The sequence below is a fragment of the Sciurus vulgaris genome (assembly GCF_902686455.1).
Source record: "Sciurus vulgaris genome assembly, chromosome: 2".
In the NCBI taxonomy this organism is placed as follows: Eukaryota; Metazoa; Chordata; class Mammalia; order Rodentia; family Sciuridae; genus Sciurus; species Sciurus vulgaris.
The window spans coordinates 38,587,929-38,610,590 of NC_136462.1; the positions used below are offsets into that span (position 1 = coordinate 38,587,929).

At 45.3% G+C, this 22,662-nt stretch overlaps 1 protein-coding gene across 3 annotated transcripts in view; it reads left to right on the forward strand.

Annotated features, from left to right (window-relative positions):
* Positions 1–22,662, forward strand: part of SPTB (spectrin beta, erythrocytic) — a 116,150-nt gene that overhangs the window by 28,982 nt on the left and 64,506 nt on the right. The window contains exons 1-2 of one of the 3 annotated variants that reach the window (XM_079127070.1): positions 8,404–8,476; positions 22,137–22,335. In XM_079127070.1, coding sequence (XP_078983196.1) covers positions 22,188–22,335 — 148 coding nt within the window. In that variant the 5' untranslated portion in view covers positions 8,404–8,476; positions 22,137–22,187. Of the gene's footprint in view, positions 1–8,403; positions 8,477–19,453; positions 19,578–22,136; positions 22,336–22,662 lie in introns of those variants that run through there. The other 2 variants (XM_079127071.1, XM_079127069.1) reach the window with 2 other exon arrangements.

The window sequence follows — 22,662 nt, forward strand, 5'->3', positions numbered from 1 at the left end:
TGGTTAATAAAAACAGAACATGCCCTTACTTTATTCTGAGGGTGACTTCACCCTAGTAGTGGCCTTCATCTTGATAATAACCTGGAATCCCTGACAGTGGAGTTAAAGAAATGAACTGAAATGAGGAGGATTCCATTCGGGAGGTAAAAATGTGAAACAGGAGGCAGAGATATTACTTTGTCTGGACTGAGTCAGGTTCTACCATCCAGGTTTTCATGAAAGTGGGACTGAAATTTCCGATTATATTGTTGTCATTGTTCCTATCTTTTTTCAAATGGATTAGGTAAACTTAAATATTATGTGACTGGGGCTGAGGTTGTAGCTCGGTGGTAGAGCGCTTGCCTGGCATGTATGACACTGGGTTTGATTCTCAGCATCGCATATAAATAAATGAATAAAAATTAAAGGCCTATCAACATCTAAAAAATATTTTAAAAAATAAATATTATGTGACACTTGTTATTTATAGAGTAGTTTTTAAGATATAATAGTGAGAACCAAAATAGTAACAGGGCTAAAACACCTTTTTAAAATTTTTAATTAATTTAATTTTTACATACCTTTTGCCTAATTCTGCACTCAGAGGGGAAGCTTGAGCTTGTGCAGTTCCCTTTGCATCATGACTTTCAGTTTCATGGTCCCGTTAGAAGTCAGTAGGGAATCTGTATTTTAGAATTTTAGAATTTCTTAGATGTGAAATGTCACAAAGTGTTGAGGGTGTCTCATAATCAAACATATTATTTTTATAACAGACCTTGTGAATATTTATGCAAAAGAGGGTAAATAAAAATTATAACTTAGCCTAACTTCAATTTAGGGCAGATTTTGCCACCAAATAAATTATAAATAACTTTTTTGCTTTTAGAATGTCAGAATTGTTGAAGATAAGGGATGATGGTCCATATGATGCCTGTTACATTAGACTGGATAATGTGAGTGTAAAGGATATACCCCCATAGAGCCTCACATAGTGCTTGCACATAGTAGGTGCTCATCAAAAGTCAGTTGTTTAACATAAACTTGATGACCTGAGTCAAGACTGTTGTGTGGCTATTAAATCACCAGCCCTTATTTATCTTTTTTGCTTTTCTACTCTAAAAATGTATGTTTTGAAAGTCTTGGAACTTCTCTCTATATGCTCTAATTAAATCAAAGCTACCTTGATGGATCATAGGTTGAAAAGTAGTAAATAAAATAAAAGCAACTGGACTCTGCACTGGTGGGGTGAGTAGATACAGAACTAGTTAACTTGTAGAGGTATCTTGCAGTTTTCTAATTCCATAACTGTATAATGTGCACAATAATTGACTGAACAATATTGAATAAAATCAAATATCTGAGAGGGATTATGTGCCCTACTGCCACTACTTATTTAAATCATGAACTGAAAATGACTAAGTGATGTAGTAACAATATTGAAATGGTAGAGAGGAGCCGTTCGAGAAGTCATCCTCTCAGAACATCTGGCCAGCTTTCTGTGTGGGCTAAAATCTCCTTTGGGAGCTCCTGTTAGAGAGAAATGAGGGGAATTAAGAGTAACGACAGCAAAGAACATGACTGTGATTTTTTTCCCCCACTACTGGGGATTGAAACCAGGGGCACTATACCACTGAGTTATACCCAGCCCTTTTTAAAAAATTTGAGACAGGGTCTTACTAAGTTGCTCAGGCTGGTTTCAAACTTGCAATCTTCCTGCCTCAGCCTCCCAAATTTCTGGGATTAACGGTGTGTGCCTCTGCACTCGGCTATGAATTTTTAAAATTGGACTCACAATAAAAGGTTAAAGGGATTTGGATAGACACCAGAAAGCAACAGAGTGTCTCTCATCAGATTTCTACCTTTGGTGAAAGTAAAGAAAGAGAAACCATCATTTGGTGCTGGTGGTGGTGGTTGTTTTTGTGTTTTGTTTTTGGTACTAGGGATTGAACCCAGGGCCTCTTAACCACTGAGCCATATCCCAGCCCTTTTTACAAATATATTTTATTTAGAGACAGGGTCTCACTGTGTTGCTAGAGCCTCACTAAGTTACTAAGGCTGGCTTTGAACTTGCAATCCTCCTGCCTCAGCCTACCAAGCTACTGGGATTATAGGCATGCACCACCACACCTGGCTGTTTGTTGTTTTTAAAAAGTAGTCAAGGTGTGAAATCAATACATAAAACATATAAATGGGACACTTATGAGTCACTAGGAAAGATTATCAAAGGGGAACACAGACTTTCCTATTTTCAGAAGATATATGAGAGTGACCTTGGATGATCAATCAGTATAAACAGGGGCATGCAGATGAGAGGGAGGAGAGCACCTCAAGGTGAAAGATGCCTGCGGTCTCCTGGCCACCACGGATGGAGGAGGAAGCAGAGGTGTGGCACGCCTCCCCAGCCTCACCCCAGAGGGAGAGGGTGTGCCCCCGGGGTGTGAGAACCTGGGAGACAAGGCACAGTACCAGTCAGAGCTGGTCTGTGCTGAGTGGCACCACAGCACAGGGTGGGATGCTCCAGTAGGCATGAACTCTGCAGTGAGTTTCAAGTGATTTATTTAGAATCTGGCCAGAAAAGGAAGGCAATGTGACAGGTCAGCATTTCCCACCAGCTGGCTTGGTGTCTCATGGTAGTAAATGTTGTCATCTCAAAACTTTCTTGGGCTCTACTTGATGTTTTGACCTAGGAGTTTGGTGGTTCCTCTCAGGCCCTTGATTCCCACTTCTGGGTCAATGTTTTGATGCTAAGCCAGTAGAGAGGAGCTATAGCCAACCTGGACAGGTGTCTGAAAACTAGATGAATGGGCTTTTCCCTACTTGTCCACCCATCCCCCCACCGATCCCCCTGGACATAGGTTTGAAAATCTCCCCTTCCCCAGATGCCTGTATAGGGTCCTCTCATGCCGAGACTCCATCTTGTACTTGGAAGAAGGCTGCCTGTAGATATGTTCTGCCCACTTTTTTTTTGGTACTGGGGATTGAACCCAGAGACACTTTACTACTGAGCTACATTCCCAGTCCTTTTTATTTTTTTTATTCTGAGACAGGGTCTCACTAAGTTGTTGAAGCTGGCCTTGAACTTGCGACCCTCCTGCCTCAGCCTCCTGAGTTGCTGGGATTAGTCATGTGCCACTGCCTAGGCTGCCCACTCTTCTTCATGTGGGTGAAACCCATGTTCTCATGTGCCCAGGATTTTGACCTCTGATGTTTTCAGCAGAGAAGACCAGAAAGCTAGTTGAGTTCTAAGCTTGCGAAAAACTGGGGAAGTCACATCCTGCAATGACCCTACACATGGATAGTGACTTTTGTGACTGTTAAGAAATAGGGGGATGGAGGCATGACAGGTGGGTGATTGGTTCCGGGAAGCTCAAGGTCAAGACCACAGACAGCCCTTGAAGCTGATGTCCTTGTTGCCAGCAAGTACTTCCCTGGCTACACACACTGCTCCTGTGTTCCAAAGCTGTGGCAGGAGCTCCCGATGTTCACTTTCACCTTATCGCAGAACTCCAGAGCAGATTGGGATCTGCTGGTTGAATTGACTGCTGTGAGCATCCAAGATTGTGAAGGCTCAGAGAGACCAAGGCCACATCTGTATTTAGACCCAATTATTCGTACCTGAATATACCTACTTATGTTCTCTCCCCCCCATTGTCTTCTTGTAATGAGACCATGAGTTCCCTGAAGGCAACCGATGCTGTCCTTCTTTGCTCACAGTATGGGGCCCTGAGCCCCCCAGGTGCTCAATGAATATGAATTGAATTAATCAGCTGCTGCCGCAGAGGTACACACAGGTATCTGCCTGTGCTTTTCGCCCAGCTATGGATACTGACAACCTGTGCATTCAGCTGCCCTTGCAGGAGCCGGGGTCCCGCTCCCTCTGACACAGCACAGGCTCTCTGCGGCTGTGTCATCTAGACCCCTGTACCCAAGCATGCTTTGCAAAGTATGAGGTCCCATTAATCTTGCACACACAGCCTAAATATCACATACTCCACTTTTGAAGGTCTCTCCAACTCTCCCTCCCCCTCCCACCCCCAATGTTTCCTTACCCTTTCAAAGGGTTTACAGAGAATGAGGTCCATTCCCTGCTCCACTTCTGGGGCAGGGTGTTTAATTACCGTGTAGTCTTTGTTCTGTGGTTGAGATCAGACTTCTCTGTGTAGGGAGAAGGGAATTCCAGCCATCCTGATGCATTATAATCAAGTTACTTACCACAAGTCAGGAGTAACAGTTCTCTGCTTTCATTCCGATCACAGGGTGATACAGGGACGAAGTGTCTAGTGTTGCGCTAGGTGCTTTGTGCTGTGGTTGCAACAGCACTTAACGTTGGTGGTATTCAATCTTTTAAAGACCATGAAGCCAATACAAACTTATTTAAACGGCATGATCTGCCTACTTTATGTACAAAATGTAAAATGGATTGAAAAATATTGATACTGGCCCTTATGCCTGACCGTATTGTATTTATCACCTATATTCATTAAAAAATCAAAATGGTAAGTTTTTATGAAGAACTTTTTTTCTATTATTGTTGTTTTCTTGTTTTGGTGGTGTCAGAAATGGAACTCAGAGCCTAATGCATGCCAGGCAAGTGGGCTACCCTTGAGCCACATCCCCAGCCCCAAAAGCATACAATTTTTAAAGCTTCAAAAATAATTTGACTCAAAACTGAAGAGAGTAGATGAGCCTGTGGCAGAGTTCATCATTTCACAGTGTCAGACACACACAGAAACTTCTGATCCCCAGAAGACGATAATGTCATGTTGTCAAAGGCTGCAGCAGCTTGGCGAGTCTGGGAGTGGGTAATCCCACTGTCTCCTGATACTAGTGTCACAGAAGGGCCTCAGGAAAACCTCTGGCTTTTCATCTCTGGAATCCTATAGTTTGGTGAAACTTGACATTTGAGAATGGAGCATTGTGCTCAGAAGATATGTGGAATGAATTAACCATCATTCATAGAGTTTCCTTCTCCTTATTTTCTGGTTGATATGGATAAGGGGATGGGTGAGTATGTTAGCAGATGGGCAAAGACCTCGCTTATGAATAAGGTATGTAGTTTCCAAAGATGCCTGGCCACTGATGCCATGCAGTCAGCATCTGTTCTGTGCCTACAAGCTTTGTGTATGTGTTTGTAATACACGTTCCAATAGGCACTCATAGAATCATCTGTCTTTTGGCGGGCTAAGGAGCTACTTCTGTTCAAAGGCCCAAACTTGTTAAGTGGATATTACTGATAAGGACATTCACATGCAGTGGGTGGAGCAAACTGTGTAGGGGCACAAAGAGATAAGGAAGGGGAGCAGGCCAGTTCTGCCATGCCTAGATAATGGGGTGGGGGCTCAGGAGGAGTTCATTACACACAGGGAGCCCCAGCTTGGTTTGGTGATGGATGACTTTGGATAGTTCATTTGCCTAGCATTTTGCTTCTTTCCATGTCTGTCTCTTTAACAAGAGAGCGCTGTGTGTAGGATGGCAGCAGCAATTCAAGGACACAGGACTCTGCGGTCAGGCTAGTGACATGAAACACTCAAGACTTTTAGGAGCAGCAGCTTCCTTTCCATTTTAAAAGTAGCTTCCTGGCTAAAAGGAACAGGAACCAGACATCTTTCCAAACGTGACGAGCAGGTGTTGTCCCTGGAATGTGATTTGGATGTGTTTGGGATTTTTTTTTTTTTTTTTTTTTTTAATAGAAATGGGATAGGAAGAGGGGGAGGAGAATAGTAAATCTGACTTTTACAAATAGGAGGTATTTATGGGAAACCATAGCATCTTTTTCACGTTTCCTTTCAATTAAGGCCCTACTAAGTGTTTATGTGAATTACTGGATTGCTAACAAAGTTGAAATTTTTCATTAGAGGCAATTCATACAAAAGTGATTGTCAGACCGGCATTAGGCAGGCTAGGTCACACTTCACCCTTTGCTTCTCGCTGTGTGTGACCTTGGGCAGGCTCCTTATTCTGTAAGCTTCAGTTTCTACATTTATAAAACAGGATGAAAATCGCTCATAGGCTCTGCTGGTAATGACAGCAGGAGGTATTCCATTGGGCTTTTAGCCTCACATGCACTAAATATGGTTATTATCGTTCTCGTCACTGGTGTTTTACAAGTCTGTTGTTGGAGATACAAATTCCTGGTGTGTGTCAGGGACCCAATCCCTTCACATATGTGTAGATAATTCACAACTGAGACATTCATTCTCTGAATGTAAAAAGTCAAGGGTACCTGTAAAAACAGACACAGGGTGGGTTTCCTAGCTCATCATTTTTATGCCACAATTCCTGCTAAGCTGCTCTCAGAGACCAAGACCATCATATATGGTTCATCATGAGGGTCCTCTTTTCAGCTGGGATGTATATTTTGAGGATGGGAAGACTCCACTATTGTTGGATCTGAACTGCAGCCTTTTTGTGTTGGGATTTCCTGAAGGCCTGGCATATATCACTTTTATATATAAAAATATTCTAGGGGCTGGGGTTGTGGCTCAGTGGTAGAGTGCTTGCCTAGCATGTGTGAGGCATTGGGTTCAATTCTCAGCACTACATATAAATAAATAAATAAATAAATATCCATTGACAACTAAAAAATTTTTAAGAAAAAAAAACAAAAACAAAAACTAATAGATCCAGGCATGGTGACATATGCCTGTAATCCCAGTGACTCAGGAGGCTGAGGTGGGAGGATTGGAAGTTAGGCCCTGTTTCAATATAAAAAATAATAAAAGTCTGAGGATGTGTATCTCAGTGGTAGAGCAACACTGGGTTCAATCCCTAGTATTCTGCCCTTCCCCTCACAAAATCTAATAAAACATACTGTGTTGACAGACACAGTAATAGTACACACTAATAATAGTACTGTCTACACACAGACTAAAACACAGTTCTTTTCTGGTATGGAAGGCTATGGACAGCAGTGGCTGCATGCAAGGTCCACTCGAAAGAATGGGCAAATTCTGAATGGAGCATGGACGGGTTTGGGTCAAGGCCCACCAGTGAATGCTAAGAACAGGAGGCGGATTCTGGTTTTTCTGAAGCTGACAACCAGCCAGGTGAGGTGTTCCGCTGAAGTGAGCCAGGCAGCTTTCCTGCTATGCAAACCCACTCATCTCTGAGCCCAGCTCCTCAGTGGACTTGAAAGCTGGTGGCCTTTGTCCAAAGGAGGCAGCCACCAGCACAAGCCTGGAGTCTGAACTAACTCTCCACAGAATGTCACACGCAGGCCTTTCTCTTAGCTGCAGAGGTCTGATGGAAGTAGGGCTCCGTGATGGGCTGTGACCAAGTAGCAATGAGGAAGTAATGAAGTGCCTGCTTGGTTTGTTGTGAAGAATTGTGGCAAAAATTCAGACATTGATTTTTTTCCCCCCAGTGGAGTAAAAGCATCTTTCTTCCTATTTCTGAAGGAAAGAAGGGAGTGCAGCATGGCCATCTTGAGTGATAACTAATTGTGTGGCTGCTGTGCATCCTTCCTCTGAGCTTCTCTTCCACAGACGTGTCTGGAACATCATGGTGGGAAATGGATTTCTCATGTCTGCTTCTGGCACCGTAAAAGCCATGAGCAGTGCCAAAGTGTATGCTACTTGTTTAATCAGAAATCTGTCATCCAATATTTGGGGACTCTACACAGTTATACAGGGCACAATGGCCAGTACCTGTGTAGGTGCCATGTGAACATTGGATAACATATTTCTGATGACAAAAAAAGGAAAAAACAAACAACAACAACAACAAAAATCCCTCTACTTCTAATGTCCTCTCTTATAAGTGCCTTGAACAGAGGGGAGAATTGTTGCTGTTTTATAGCTTGGAGAAACTGAGGCACAAAAAGGGGTTAACCATTTGTTCTTCCCTGACTTACAGCAGTGTCAATAGCCCGCACGTCAGTTGTCTGCCAGGAGCTCTGTCAAAGGCTTTGAACACATTATCTCACTTGATCCAAACAACAGTGTTGGGAGATGATGACTGTCATTAACTCCACTTTATAGATGAAAAATATAGATGCTTAACGAGTTTAAATAAGTGCCCAAGTCCACACAACTAGTAAGTGACTAAGTCCAGAATTATCCCCAGGGACTATAACTCCAGATGTGCCTAACTACCATGCAACATGGCCTGGTGGACTCCCCCAAAGTCACTTTAGTCTACTATTTCTGGCACCAAATCTCCTGCATACTACCCTCTGCTTCTTTCTGGAAACTGTCCCTTGCTTAATGGAGGAGTGCTGCTACCATGTACCAGGGAACGTTGGGGCCTGGCTGGCACTTCGGAGTTGCTCGAAGACTATTTTAGCAATGACCACTCACTTCTCCACACCTTTCAAATGACCTACCCTGGCTTATGTGTCCACTACTACCCTGACCACACAGGCACGCGCCTTCCCAGGAATGGCTGGCACTCAGTGGCTCTTGCTGCCCCTTTTTCCATGCAAGCTATTTGGAGTCAGGTGGCCGTGAGAGAGGAATGTGGATGCAGTTACTCTGCAAGCAGCTCAGCCTGATTCTGGGTGAGTTGGCGACATGCTGCCTAGTTGGTAGCTTCTGGGTATCCTGTCTACAGTCCTCAGAATTAGGGGTACCCTTGTCCCAGCTGCTTCCAGATGATAACACTTCCGCGCTTTTTAGCAGATACGAGGAGGGTATTAATCAACCACCGTGCCTGCCTCAGGAAACCTGCTAGAAACCCTCTTCTGGTTCACACACTGAGGTTTCCCTTCTGCAAATAGTGGATGTGTGCTGTGTTTTTTTTTTTTTTTTTTTTTTTTTTTTTAAAGGCCCTAAAAACATAGAGGTAGGACGTAAAAGGGGTGCTGGGGGATTACATATTTCCCTTCTGACTCTGCCTATTGTCTGTTCCAATAATGTTACTTCACCTTGCTGTCTGTGGCAATTTGGGGATAAAGGTACCTGGTGACCCTCACAAGAAATGGGGATCTGGTGCAGGTTGGAGACCTGGTTTGTTTGTGTTCTGAAATCCCAGGGTGTGGATTAGCTGTGACCCTAAAGGGCCTCTTGGGCCTCCCAGCAAAGATCATCTTTCTTTCCTGTTGCTTTTTTTGATGCTCTTGTTGCCTGGTGTTGAGCTGGATGTGGAAGAATTTGTCTCAGATGATTTAAAAACTGTTTATAACCTCCCCACTCCTTTGATCTCCACATTCCTTCCTGCAGAGGGCTTGGGTCAGGCTGGGCTGATGGGGCAGTGACCACAGCACTTAAGGGGCTAGGGCTATGTGCCAGACTGCCTGGCTTTGAATTCCAGCTCCTTCACTTACAGGATGAAAGGCTGGGGCAAGTTGCTGACACTCTAAGCCTCAGTTTCCTGACCTGTCAAGTGGGGATAAGGAGGGGGCCTCCTCTCAGGGATGTCCTGAGGATTCCACGTGATGGTGTTTGCAAAGCCCAGTCAGTAAATATTCCCTTCATATCAGAGAGCCGGGTGGGAAATCTAGAGCATAGAGAGCAGGAGCCAGTTTCTCCAGCTGTGCCAATAAGGAATGTGCTCTCCTTAAGGGCACAGATACAGCACCCACTTAGGAAATATTTAATTGATATTCGTATTGATACTGCATCACATTATTTTTTAAGTTAGTGATGAAAGGATGGAGATAGCAGCAAATGTACATGCGGTAGACAACATCCCTCTGGTGCTAGGGCCTCTTCCCTAGAGGACTGCTCTGTTGCTGCCGTTCATTAGTCCAGTGCTTGACACGTGAACTCCAGAAGCAAGGAGCTCGGTGCGTGTGTGCCGCGTGTGAAGGAATGGTGCAGAAAGTGCTCTGGGAGCCGTGGCTTGGCCAGGAGTGTGTGAACATGGGTTCTCCTTCCAGTCACAAGGAGGCTCCTTGGAATGCCTTAGGGTTCTTTTTAGGAACTGGTCCCCTCCAAGAGTGAGCACAGCTTTCTGAATTTGCACTACAAAGCTTGGTTATGTTGATGATCATGCATTTGAAGCAGCCAGTATTATCTCTGTGCCTTTAAAGACTTTTGCTTTTTTAGTATTTAAACCATGAATCTAAATATATGCCACAAAACCCTGCACTCTTTGCTGTCCCTTCCATATGCAGAGAGACTCAAATAAGTGTGTTAGTAACATTGAGTATTCTCAATGGCCAGAGAGGCAAGGAGCAGCCAACCACTTGTAGGGATCCAAAGTGGAAGTGGACCATCAACAGTCTCTGTCTGTCTTGTGAGAAAGCAGGGCCCCGCTTCTGAATGGACACACCATGGAACAGGGCACAAGCTATGCTCTCTGAAGACCTGAGTTCCAGCCTTGGCTCTGCTACCCAAGAACTTGACCTCCAACTCTTAGTTTATCTATCTGTAGTTAAGATTAGTACCTCTCCTTCCTATCTCACAGGGTGGTAAGAAGGACCAAAGAGGAGTCACATGAGAAAACCTTCTGATAAATGTTGTTTATATTGAACAATAAAAACCATCATTCCCTGTTATAAACTGTTCCTTCTTCTCTAGTTTCTCTAGCTTTAAATATTCTTTCCTACCTCTGAAATCCCATGGCACTTTATTTATGCTTCCCTTTTGACGTTTACATAATTCTGTCTTATTCTGTCATTATTTATACTATATCTTAGGCAACCTGAGGGCAGAATTCATGTATATACCATATTTATAGCCTCCATTACAGTAGCTTGCTTGAGAAAACCCTCCCATTACTGAAAAATAAGCTGAAATAATTATTCTACATCACTATTATTGTCAGAACAGTTAATAACAATGGGTCTGCCAGGTAGTAGATGCTCTAGAATTTTTTAGTCATGTTTGTTTATATTTTTAGTCTTATTATTTTGTTTTTAGATTTTTTGAGGCTTAATTTACATGCAATGAAATTCACTCATTTCCATGTACATTTCTTCTGTAAATTGTTTTTTATTTTTCTTGACATTTTTTTATCAGTAAGTAGAATTCCATTGTATGGAGGTACTGTGTTTGGTAGAACCATTCACCAGTTGATGAACATTTAGGTTGTTTCCAGTTTCAGGTCAGTATAAATAAAGCCACCATAAATATTTTCATAGAGGTTTTTGTGTGAATGTAAGTCTGCATTTCTCTTAGGTAAATACTTAGAAGAGGAATGCTGAGCCATATGGCAAATGCATGTTTAATTTTATAAGCAACTGCTAGATTGTTTCCAAAGTGGCAATACTATTTTGCGTTCCCACAAGCAATGTATGGTAGTTCCAGTTTCTTTGTTTCCTGATCAATACTTGTTAAATTGTCAGGGTTTTTAAAGCCATTCAATGGTTGTATAGCAGTATCTCGTGGTTTTAATTTGCATTTCCCTAATGACAAATGAAATCAAGTATCTTCTCATATGTTTGTTTGCCGTCTATACATCTTTTTTGGTGAACCATCTGCAAAAATCTTTTGCTCATTTTTAATTGAGGCTTGTTTTCTCTTTAATGAGGTTTGAGAGTTCTTTATCAGATACATGTTTTGCAAATATTTCTTCCCATTTTATCATTGATATTTTCATTCTCTTAGCAGTGTCTTTTTGGTGGTCCCATTTATCAAAATTTTTCTTTTATGATACCTGTTCTTTTATGGATTGTGCTTTTGGTGCTGGTTCAAAAATATTTTGCTTACCCCTGTATTGCTAATATTTCTTTTTTTTTTAAAGAAACATTTTTTTAACTTTATTTCATTTGTTTATGTTTTTTTTTATGTGGTGCTGAGGATCGAACCCAGTGCCTCACACATGCGAGGCAAGCGCTCTACCACTGAGCTACAACCCCAGCCCGCTAATATTTCTTCCTGCTTTTTTTTCTAGAGGTTTTATAGTTGTAGGTTTTACATTTAAATGTATAATAATTGAGTGATTTTTGTGTATGGTGTGAAGTATTGGCCAAGGTTCACTGACTTTGCATATGGCTGTCCAGCATTGTTCATTAAAGTCTATCCTTCTTCCATGAAGTTGCTTTCACACCTCTGTCAGAAATCAGTTGATCATAAATGTCAATCTATTTCTGGATTCTATTCTGTTCCATTCATATACTTGTCCATGCTTTTGTCAAACTTTCCTGTCTTGATAACTGTAGCGTTATGCTAAGTTTTTAAACCAGGTAATGTTAGTTCTCTAGTTTTTGTTCTTTTCAAAATGTTTGTGACTATTCTATTTTTTAACTATTTCATAGAAATTTTAAAATTAGTTTATTGATTTCTACCAAAATGTTCTGTTGGGATTTTGATTGGCATTGCATTGAATTTATAGATCAGTTTGGGATGAATTGATATCTTAGCAATATTGGCTCTTCCAATACCTTAGGCATTGGATATATTTCTACTTATTTAGAGTTTTAAGTTTCATCAGTATTTTGTGTTTCTCACCCTATAGATCTTGCACATATTTTTGTATACTTACAGCTAAATATTTAATGGATTTTGGGTGTGCTATTGTTCAGTAAGTATTTGTTGAATTCATGAATAAATAAACAGTGCCAACCTACTTGTGAGTACCTGTCTTAGCTCTGTAATCAAATACAAGATGTTAAGATAGGGTTGGAAAATTCACAAATTTCTCGGTTATAGACAGGTCAGCAGTGAGGTAAGATGTCTAAGGATAACTCTAAAAAGCAGGAAATCTGGATTTCATTTGATACCCTTCCTGCCACATTCTTTAATCTTGATTAAAAATTAGATATTTTAGCCAGGTATGGTAGCCTGTAATCCCAGCAGCTCAGGAGGCTGAGGTAAGAGGATCGTGAGTTCAAAGTCAGCCTCAGAAAAAGTGGAGTACTAAACAACCCAGTGAGACCCTATCTCTAAATAAAATATGAAAAAGGGCTGTGGATGTGGTTCAGTGGTTGAGTGCCTCTGGGTTCAATCCTTGGTACCAAAAAAAAAAAAGATATTTTATTTATTTTAACAGCTTCTCCTTGGCCAGGGTCTGCCTGCTAGCACAAGTTGTATGTTAAGAAATCTATACCTTTCAGGGACAGAAAGAGCCAAAGTGACTTTCTCAGTAGGTGCCATAGATAGTTGCCTCCCTTGCATGATCTGAGGTGCTGAATAGTCTGTCTGACCAGCTGTTTCTCACCCATTGGCCTGATCTGGCTCCAGAACTGCCTCTTTTACATCATGCCTTTTAGTCCTTTGTGTAAGGAGTTATATTTCCATAAGGCCTTAATCATACGGTCCATGGGAGATGTGGGTACTTACATTTATTCCATCTGATTAACATGTATCAGTCGAGGCCCTTTCAGACCTCCAAAGTGAAATGGCGTCCTTCCCTCGAGGAGCTTACAACCATAGGGAATTAGGTCATCCAAGTCAGTTTTGCTTGGAAGCAGCCAAGGCTGATAGTCTGTGAAAGGCGTGCCGCGTGGGTGGCTCAGCTCACTGAGGAGCCTGACTTTGGGGTAGGCTAGTGGAGCGAGGATGCCTGAGGAAGGAGTGAAAGGAAAAGAGGACCACAGAAGGGACATCGGGGTAATGACAATAAACTCCACCTACTATATTCTTTCCTTTTTGCCATGAGAGCAACTTGATCAAACTCAAAATCTTGATACCAAGAGATACAGTGTATAATTTATTAATAACAATACCTCGGGCTACATAGTACTATAGGGTTTATACATCGTTGTCACATAACTTCATGCAATCTTGTACAGCCACTTCATGCAGTAGGTCGTGAATGGCCTAATTAGGTACTAACTGCTCCAATAAAGAACTGCAAAATGAGGTTCTGTTTCTTGCTTATATCATGAACAACTAAGTTGGTGTGAATCAAGGGACAAGCTTGCTTCCCAAGTTCCTTTCATCCTTACATGCCTGGGCGACTGGTCCCAGCAGGAACCAGCTCAGGACTAGAGCTGCTGTCCCTTGGGGACACCTTCCCATTTGTCCCCAGAGGACAGCTCCACAGAGTCAGGCTCTACACCCTGGCCAGGGATGGGAAAATCCCCTGGCCAGCATCCGTTCCCTCAGGAGTCCTTGTGGGCTCCAACAACTTCTAAAAGATGAGCTTTAATTATTATAAAAGCTCCAACATGAATGAATAACTAAATTGGCACCCTTCACTCATATATTATTTATAGGTTAGACTTTTAAAATAGCTCTTCTCATTTGCGTGGCAGAGATGTCGGGACAGAAACCAACTCCGTGACTGGCATTTCTGTGACACGAGGAAGGAAACATGAAAGGCTTCTCAGCAGCACAGAGTTGGGGGGAGAGGCTGCCGCTCTCATTGGATTTGCAGCTGAGGATGTTGAGGTGCCCGTTAAGCCAGAGCTGCTCTGAGGGGTTTCGAGATGTGTAGAGATTTGTGGGAGCTTGGGCCTCGATGCCACTGCCCATCCCTTCCACCATGTGGTCCAGCAGCAGAGGAAGAGGCCTCTGGGAATGTGTGGTTGAGGCAGCAGGGGCCACTAGGGCAACACCGGGCATTATGGTGAACTGATCCTTGGCACTACTACCACATGTAGCATTTCCAGCCATCTGGACCTGCAGATTGGCCTCCGAATAGTGTGTTCTCAGCACAAGTGGCCCTTAGCATCTCAAGATCAGCACTTTGCATTTCTCGGTTCTCATCTACTTATTCAACATACGGTTTTTAGCCCCATTTCAGGTGTCCGCCATGATGCCCTAGGCTAGTCCACACCAGCACCAGTAGGGTGCAAGATTCTGTCTGCCCAGTGCCACCGACATCTGGCATTCTCTAGTGGGCTAATACTCGCCTGTAACATCTCCCTGCTTTAATCTGAGCTTAAGGTCGCTGGGAAGTTTGAATGTTTTCATAGGATCTTAGCCTTTTGGTTTCCTCTTTTATAAATGACGCTTTCATGTCCTTGGCAATTTTCTCAAGTACTTTGACTCTGAAATGGAGATAGAGGATGGCCAGGAGATTTATTTAAGGTGGGAAGAACTCAAACATGTTAAGATGAAGATGGAAGGACTTCTTTCTCCCAGGTGGGGCAGAGGAAGGACGGTGGGGATCTAGCCTCACCTGACTGGGGCAGTGAGGTTGGGGGGAGGGGAGCTGGTGCATGTGCCACTCCCAGCTTTCAGCCTGTTTTGACTGTCCCTTGCACTAGAGGTCTCATGGAGTTGGACAGGAGGGAGAAGATAACCCACTTAGATTCTGAGAAAATGCTCTATATTATGTTTTTTAAAATATTTTATTTTAGTTGTAGGTAGACACAATACCTTTATTTTCCTTATTTTTATGTGGTGCTGAGGATCAAACCCAGTGTCTCACATGTGCTAGGCAAGTGCTTTCCCACTGAGCCACAACCCCAACTCTATATTATGATTTTAAATGGTGAAAACTGTGTTTGTTTTATAGTGCCAGGGGAGGGATGCGATGGTAAAATTTCAGTATATGGGATGTGGCACAAATAAAGTTGTACAGGCACATGACAGAGTGGTAGGGTTCATGACGTAGACCCTCCTGACTGAGAGGAGTCAGTGTAAAGGAGAGTTTGAGCTCAACCCCAGTGGTGTGGCTTCGGGTTCGACTGTGTTGCTGGAAGCTGACGGAGGAGGGGCCGTGCAGGGGTTTGAAGTGGCAGAACATGGGCCTAGGGGGACCATTGCACAAGGCCAGGAAAAAGTGGTGAGGGCCTGCAATGAACTGGAAGCTTTAGAACATAAAGAAATGATGATTGAAAGTTGCTTTAGAGGCATGACCACCGGCCTTGGTGATGAACAGATGCTGAACAAGCACTAAAATGGGATAACTGAAGAAGTGCATGCATGGGCCAAGGAATATGGTGGGAAGAAGCTTAAAGAAATTCTAGAGCTTGAGATTAGGTCTCTAGGTGAGATATTTATTGAGCACCTCCTACATCCCAGGTATAGCAGTAAGATACTAGAAAAGAATAATGAATGAGGGGCTGGGGATATAGCTCAGTTTGTAGAGTGCTTGCCTTGCAAGCACAGGCCCTGGGTTCAATCCCCAGTACCACAAAAACAACAACAACAAAAAAGAATAATGAATGAGGCAGTCGTGGCTGCTACATACCAGGAGCCTATTGTCTATGCAAGGAGAGTGAGGGGGGAAGCAAACCAACAGATATCTGAATCAGCACGTTTAGGGTAAGCCCTGTGGAGTTATGCACAGTGCCAAGACCCAGGATAATGGGGTGGAGGGCTTCCTTAGAAGGGGCCCCATATTTTTGTCAGGGACACCACACACTATGGTGTCCTCCATGATGCATCCAGTCAGAGGCACACAATGCCAACTTGTCCTGTTCTTGGTGCTACTGAGATTCATCAGAAAATTCAGGTGTTCAGAACTCAATCCTTCCTGGGTAAACTTCCCCCATCAACCTGTTACCTAATGGTTTTATTTTTGATGATTTTTTCTGAATCAATCATTTCATTAATTATTCTTGACCTCTTCCAGTGTTGAGACCTCACTATTTCCCATAGTGTTCATCAGAGAAGAGAGAAGTCAGTATATGTTATTGGGGGAAAGTCCTCATGGAACAAGAGAAATTGGGCATTTGACTCTTCAATTCAGTTACTATAGAATGCTACTTTTTCTGGGAAGTGAGTCAGGACAGATGAGAGCAAGTAGAATTGGATAGTAGTGGCTTTTTGTAAATGTAGATATCGAGCGTAGGAATCCCAATAGAGGATAATCTTTGAAAACTGTATATAGGTTGAGTATCTCATATCTGAAATGTTTGGAACTAGAAGTGTTTGGGATTTCAGAGTTTGGAATATTTGTATATACATAGTCAGATATCTTGGGAATGGGACTTAAGCCTAAATGTACAATTTATTTATGTTTCATATACATTTTACAGCTTGAAGATAATTTTATAAAATAATTTTTGTGAGCCTGAGTATTGACCATGACCGGTTGCATGGGGTCATAGTGGCATCACGTCAGCACTCAAAAAGTCTCAACTTCTGGAGCATTTCTGATTTTAGATTTTCAGATTAGGGATGCTCAACCTGTATATCAGAATAGAACCTCTCCTCTTGCCTTTAGTGTTTCCCACTGGGTGTTTGTCTCTGGGCAGGATGAGAGGTGCTGATAGACACCGTTGTTAAGACAGTGAATTGATGAGCCAGTCCCTTTTCCAGAGCTGAGTGGCACCTGTTCCCCAGCCAAATCCCTGTAAGAGTGGTTGGAGCCACGTTCCCACCACCCCACTGCTATTCCAGCAGCTGTGGCATAACTGGAGCCAGTTCTTAGGAGATTTTTCCTTGGTGAGAGTGAACAAGTCATGACATGTGGGCCTGAAACCCCTGGCTGGTGACAGAAACCAGAACAGAAGGATCTGGGGTAGGCCTCACCCAACAGCAATGAACGAGAATGACCAGGATATTGCAAACGCATGGGGATCCTTAATGGTGGCAGCCATGCACAAGAATCTTGGGGCTTGAAGAATCCTAAATTGTGTCCTGTTGCTGATGGACTAGTCGCTGGCTGGGTTAGGATAGGAACCACAGGGCACGCAAAGCAGAGCGTGCCCTGGAGCAGAGGAATGGCTTAGGTAGGCACTGCTGGTTACGTCCAACTGCTGGAAAGCCCATCCACACTTGGCATATTTATCTGGACCTCACCATCACCCTACAGTGGTAAAACTTTCCTGTTCTGCTGCCCTGGAACCATGTGCTCAGTCTTAGCCATATTAAGATTGAGCTGTAGTTTCTATGTAGAGATGTCTGGTAGGAGGATGGAAGTGCCAGACCAAACCATGGGGGTGGACAGGAGGTTAGGGCTACAAGTAGATTTAGATAAGAACTAGGTGGCGGCCTCGCATCTGTTTTAGCAGGTGTATGTGTGTGCTTATGTATTCCTTCTTTAGGTGTCTGTGAATATGCAGTGAGATTATGATCAGAGGAAGTGGAAGGGGGCTGTTCCTTCATTGGTGCTGCTTTTGCAGATAAGTTACCAGGGGAACTTCAGGATTTAATCTCCCAACTTGGGTTACCATAGAACCCAAATAGGCTAAAAGCAGGTTTAGGGTAGCAGAAGGGGCAGGGCAAACCAGAAAACAAGTGAGGGGGCAAAACTTACAAATAGAGAGAAAATAAAAGAGTGGGTCTAAACTCTGTTTAAGGATATTAGGGCTGCATCGACCTACTCCTCAGCCCCACCGAGGAAGAGTGGCAACACCATCTTTGGCTCCCATTCCCCAGTGCTGAAGGAGATCTGTGCTTTGTTGCTTCCTGCTTATGTGTGCCCAGGAAAGAGAATGGGATACTGGTTACTTTGTTGTGGGGGGTGGCTGGTTAGGAGAGGGAGAGTAGAAAAGAGTGTCCCTTCTGCTCTGAGTTGTGGGGAGGGCTGATGTGAGACCTAGCTCAGCCTGGCAGGGAGAGCGCTGTGACCACTACCATTTCCTCTCACCGCCCTAGTGAGGTGCACGTGAGCCTGAGATGGCAAGGCATAGCACTTGACCCAGTGGCAGATGGGTTCCCTTGGTTCTGGGGACAAGCAGGAAGGGCAGAGCTGTGGATTGCATCAGTGATATGAAATTCGTTTACCAAGCAAGCATCCCCTTAGAGAGTGAGCACTCTGTGGATAGGCAAGTTTACAGGGACCCATCCTACTCAAAATATCACCTGGGGACAGGTGGTGGCAGAAACTCACAGATAAAGGTGACTGGAGTTGGCACCACTCAGCTGCTAGACAGGCAGGTGGATGAACAGGACAGGTGAGCTTCCCTGGGCATGGAGTCACATAGACCAGGGAATCCCCACTCTACACTTTGACAAGGAATCTGGTGGCTTAAGAGGAGGACCTCTTGGGGGCTTGAGGGTAAAGTGGGGAATGAATGGACCAAGAGCTACTTCCTATGCCTTTTATCCCCTGAGTTTGCTAACAGGGGCATGAGGTCTAATTTTAGCTGTGTACTTACAGTCCTCTATGACTCATGGAGGGCCACTCCAGATGCACAGATGACTTACATCCTTGAAAATGTGACCAGACCATTCCATCTCCAATTTTCCCCCAGGTATCGACTTGAATGTCATTGCCAAGGCTCCTCATCTGATTAGGTGCTCCCTCCATAATTCCCCAACACATCCTATTCTTTTTAGTCACAGTGGTTTCTTTATAGTTGGGAAAATAGTCATGGAAATAGACATGGTTGACACTGAGAAAGCAGGGTCGAATTTGGTTTGGGGCACTTCTTGGGGGTTTTCTTTCTGGAATGACCATCTGTATGTAGCTTTCCTGTTTGCTTATTTTCTTCCTCTCTGCTTCTCCCACCTGATTCTCTGAGAGCTTCCCTGCCTGAGCTCATTGCCTCCGCCCCACTTACCGTCTGGGCAGGGCTGGGGTGGGCCTGGGGTGGGGGCAGGAGGAAGAAGAGGGCCTGCCTTTCATTTTTGAATCTTCTTTCCTTGGTGTTTGTCTTTAGGGAACTGACCCTTCCAAAAACAAACAAACAAACAGTTGTGTATTTAAACACATATTTTTTTTCACATTCCTGGCAGCCCCGCTGCCTGGCTGCTGCCTTCTCTGAACCGAGGCTGCAGGAAGGATGGCGTTTTTAAGCAGGATGAATTGCTGTCCAGTCGCTACTCTTCTGCACCCGGGGCCATCAATCTTGCCTTGAAGGCTGGTTTTGCTGGTCTGCCGGCTCCGGCTCATCTTTCTGGGGCAGACTTATTTACGGAGCCATGGCTAAGGTAATCTCACTCCCTGGTCCTGCAGCCTGGGCCTCTCTCGGCCACTCTTAAAAATAGCCTAGGATGAAGAGAAAGAGAGAGAGAGAGAGAGAGACAGAGAGACAGAGAGACAGAGAGAGGGAGAGAGATAGCACCAGGTCTGGTTACCTCCTGTGCTCAGGGGCTGATCTCACCTCGCCTTCTGTGTCTGGCAGCTCCGTCTGTCTCAGGGGCTGCTGGACAGGATCATGGCCCTGCAGGAGATGGTCAGCCTGTCAGTCCCTCTCCAGCTCTGACTTCCAAGCCAGTGATAGCTCCCCTTAAGGGACCAGGAGGAAGTCGTGGAGAGTAGAGAGTTGTCTTTGCTCAGCCAGTTGAGTGGGAAATCTCATGGACAGCTATTCACAGGACAAGGGTGGTCTTGGGCATTGGCCTAGCATGGTGGGAATACAGTGTTGAGGGTAATAGCTGCTTTCCCCACCCTGCACTCTCCCTTCCCCCAGGTGGCAAACACCTTTGCCCATCCTGGCCTCTGGGAATGCCCTCTGTCCACAAGGGCCATATTTTTTCCCCAAATGCATCCCTAAAACCCCTCCAGTACAGGGAGACAAACGAGGCTACAGTTTGGTCTTTGATCAAAATAAAGCAGTCATTCCCTCAATGACCTTGGGGAGACCTCATCCTGTGTTAGGCCTTGTTTTCTCTCGTGCAATTAGGTGGATAATGCTGGCTCCTGTCTCGCCTCCAAGGGATGTGGTGGGATTGATTAATCAGACTGGGGGAAGAAGAGTCCAAAGTGACCCTGAGTCTGAAAACCAAGGGCTACAGCCCTGCAGCTCTGCCCAGGCTGGCGAGCAGGCCTCCTTTTGTGTGTGTCTGTTCCTGCTTGGGTGTGTGTGTACCGGTGGGTGAGTGTGTTGGAAGTGAGCCTGTATGCGAGAATGAGATACATGTCCCCCACAGTTCACTTGTTGTGGACATCTGTCATTTGCCTGCCAGCCTGCCTCCAGCCCTCACCTTCCTTTTGCTCTCTTGGATGTGAAGACTCCTGGTCCCCTGTTCTCTCTTTCAGACTTTCTTAGCTGAGCTCCCTAAGCTCCAGGGAGACACCTGAATGGCAGGTGCAGATGAGATAACCAGTCATTTTCCAGAGGCTCAGAGCACTGAAGAGCCAGCAGGCCCCTCCAGCCCCCCTCTCGCTTTTCTTCCCTGACCCTCCCTCATGTTCTAGTTACTTCTTAAGCCTCCTCAATCTTCTGTTTGTTCAGCCTGCAGAACTTTGCATCTGCTCCTTATTGCCTTCATTTGGACTCCTATTCCTTTCCACCTGTCCCTTGTGGGTACTTCCAAGTTTCCTTGAGCAATCACCTTAAATTTCCCTTCCTGACACCCAGTCCCCACCTTACCACTTTCTCTCCCAGTAGTGGCGCACGGCACACCTCAGTGTAATTGCTCATTTGATTGACTGTTGCCCTTGTCAGGGCATAAGTTCTATAGGGACATGATTGTGGTGTGTGGGCAGTCCTAGGGATCAAGCCCAGTGCCTCATGCATGCTAGGCAAGTGCTCTGCCTCTGAGCCACACCCCCAGCCCAGGACATGGCCCTTCCTGTCTTATGCATAATTACCTAGCACAGTGCCTGCCTCCTCATTTGGGTTTGGCACACATTTGAGTTAATTATGAGTGAATGAATGAGCAAGCAGAAAGGAGTGCTAGGCAGGTGATGCTCTTAATGCCCATGCTCATTGCAGAGGTAACCGACTCACAGCCCTGTTGATGTCCGTGGACTACCCCTCCACCCATCTCAGCCCCTCTTGCCGATGGCCCTCACGGACCACAGGCTGTTTGGTCTGACCTGGGACTCAACAGGAGATCTTGTTCCAGCACCTGGGCGCACTTCAAAGAGGGCAAAAACAAGAGCTCAGGTTTCAGAATATTGGGTGCCCAGGAAAGAACTGAGGACTCTTGAGCAACCTCAGTGAGGAGCAGACCCCCCCCTCCCCTGCAGCGTGAGCAGCTGCCTGGACTGGTGGCATCAGTGGCAGCTTGAGGCTCGCAGCCCCCCCCCCCCCCCCCCCCACACACACACAATCCAGTTCCTATTCGAGTTGAACTCAGCCGACTTCCAGCTTCTCCCTTCTCCTCGCCTGTTCCCATCTCCCCCACCACATTGCTCCTGGCCCCGGTACTCAGGGTGGGGGCTGCTTTTCCCAACTCGTCCTCCACCAGCCTCTGGCCCTGAAGAGAGCTGCGCCTCTTGCTGCTTCCCCGGGCGGCAGCGGGTTTGGAGGAAATGGGCTCACTGCGACTGACTGACGTCTCCACCTGCTGGCCATCCTGACCCTTGCTGCATGCAGCTCTCCGTGTCTGTCCCCGCCACCACTGCCGTTACTGTTGCTGCTGCTGCTGCAATATTTATCACACACGACCCAGAGACCCCGGGTAGGAAGCATGCCCCAGCAGAGGACACGGCATGCAGCTCCCGCCAGGACCTGCTCCTGTTGGATGCTCCGAACAAGTTTCCCCTGAGGAAAAGTGTGAAGGGGTGGGGAGCTAACCCTCTGTGTTGCTGTCCCCTAGGGACCCTTCCATGAAGACTGAGGCCAGCATAGCTGCTAAGAACCTGCTGGCATGACATCAGCCACGGAGTTTGAAAACGTGGGCAACCAGCCACCGTACAGCCGGATCAATGCCCGCTGGGACGCCCCGGAAGATGAGCTGGATAATGACAACAGCTCAGCCAGGCTCTTTGAGAGGTCCCGGATCAAGGCCTTGGCAGGTACTGCTTGGGGCCACAGGGGTTAGAGAAGCATGTTCACAATCCCAAGGTCCATGCCCCTCCCCACGACAGTGAAGCCTCTGTGCGTGTCCGGTGAGCCCTGGTGTGGCAGTGACAGAGATGTGTTTGCCAGGCTCAAAGAGACTGGGCAGCCCTGGCAGGGAGCAGAGGCTCTAGCAGGCTTGCCCTGAATAGCCCCCACTTCCTCCCAGGAGCCTCTGAGGAGCAGGACAGAGCTGGAGTTGGTGCCAGGTGGGCTCTACCCTCTGCCTCTGTCCAGAGTGACCTGCGGCCAAAGTCAGAAGTATGAGTAAGTCTGGGCAAAGG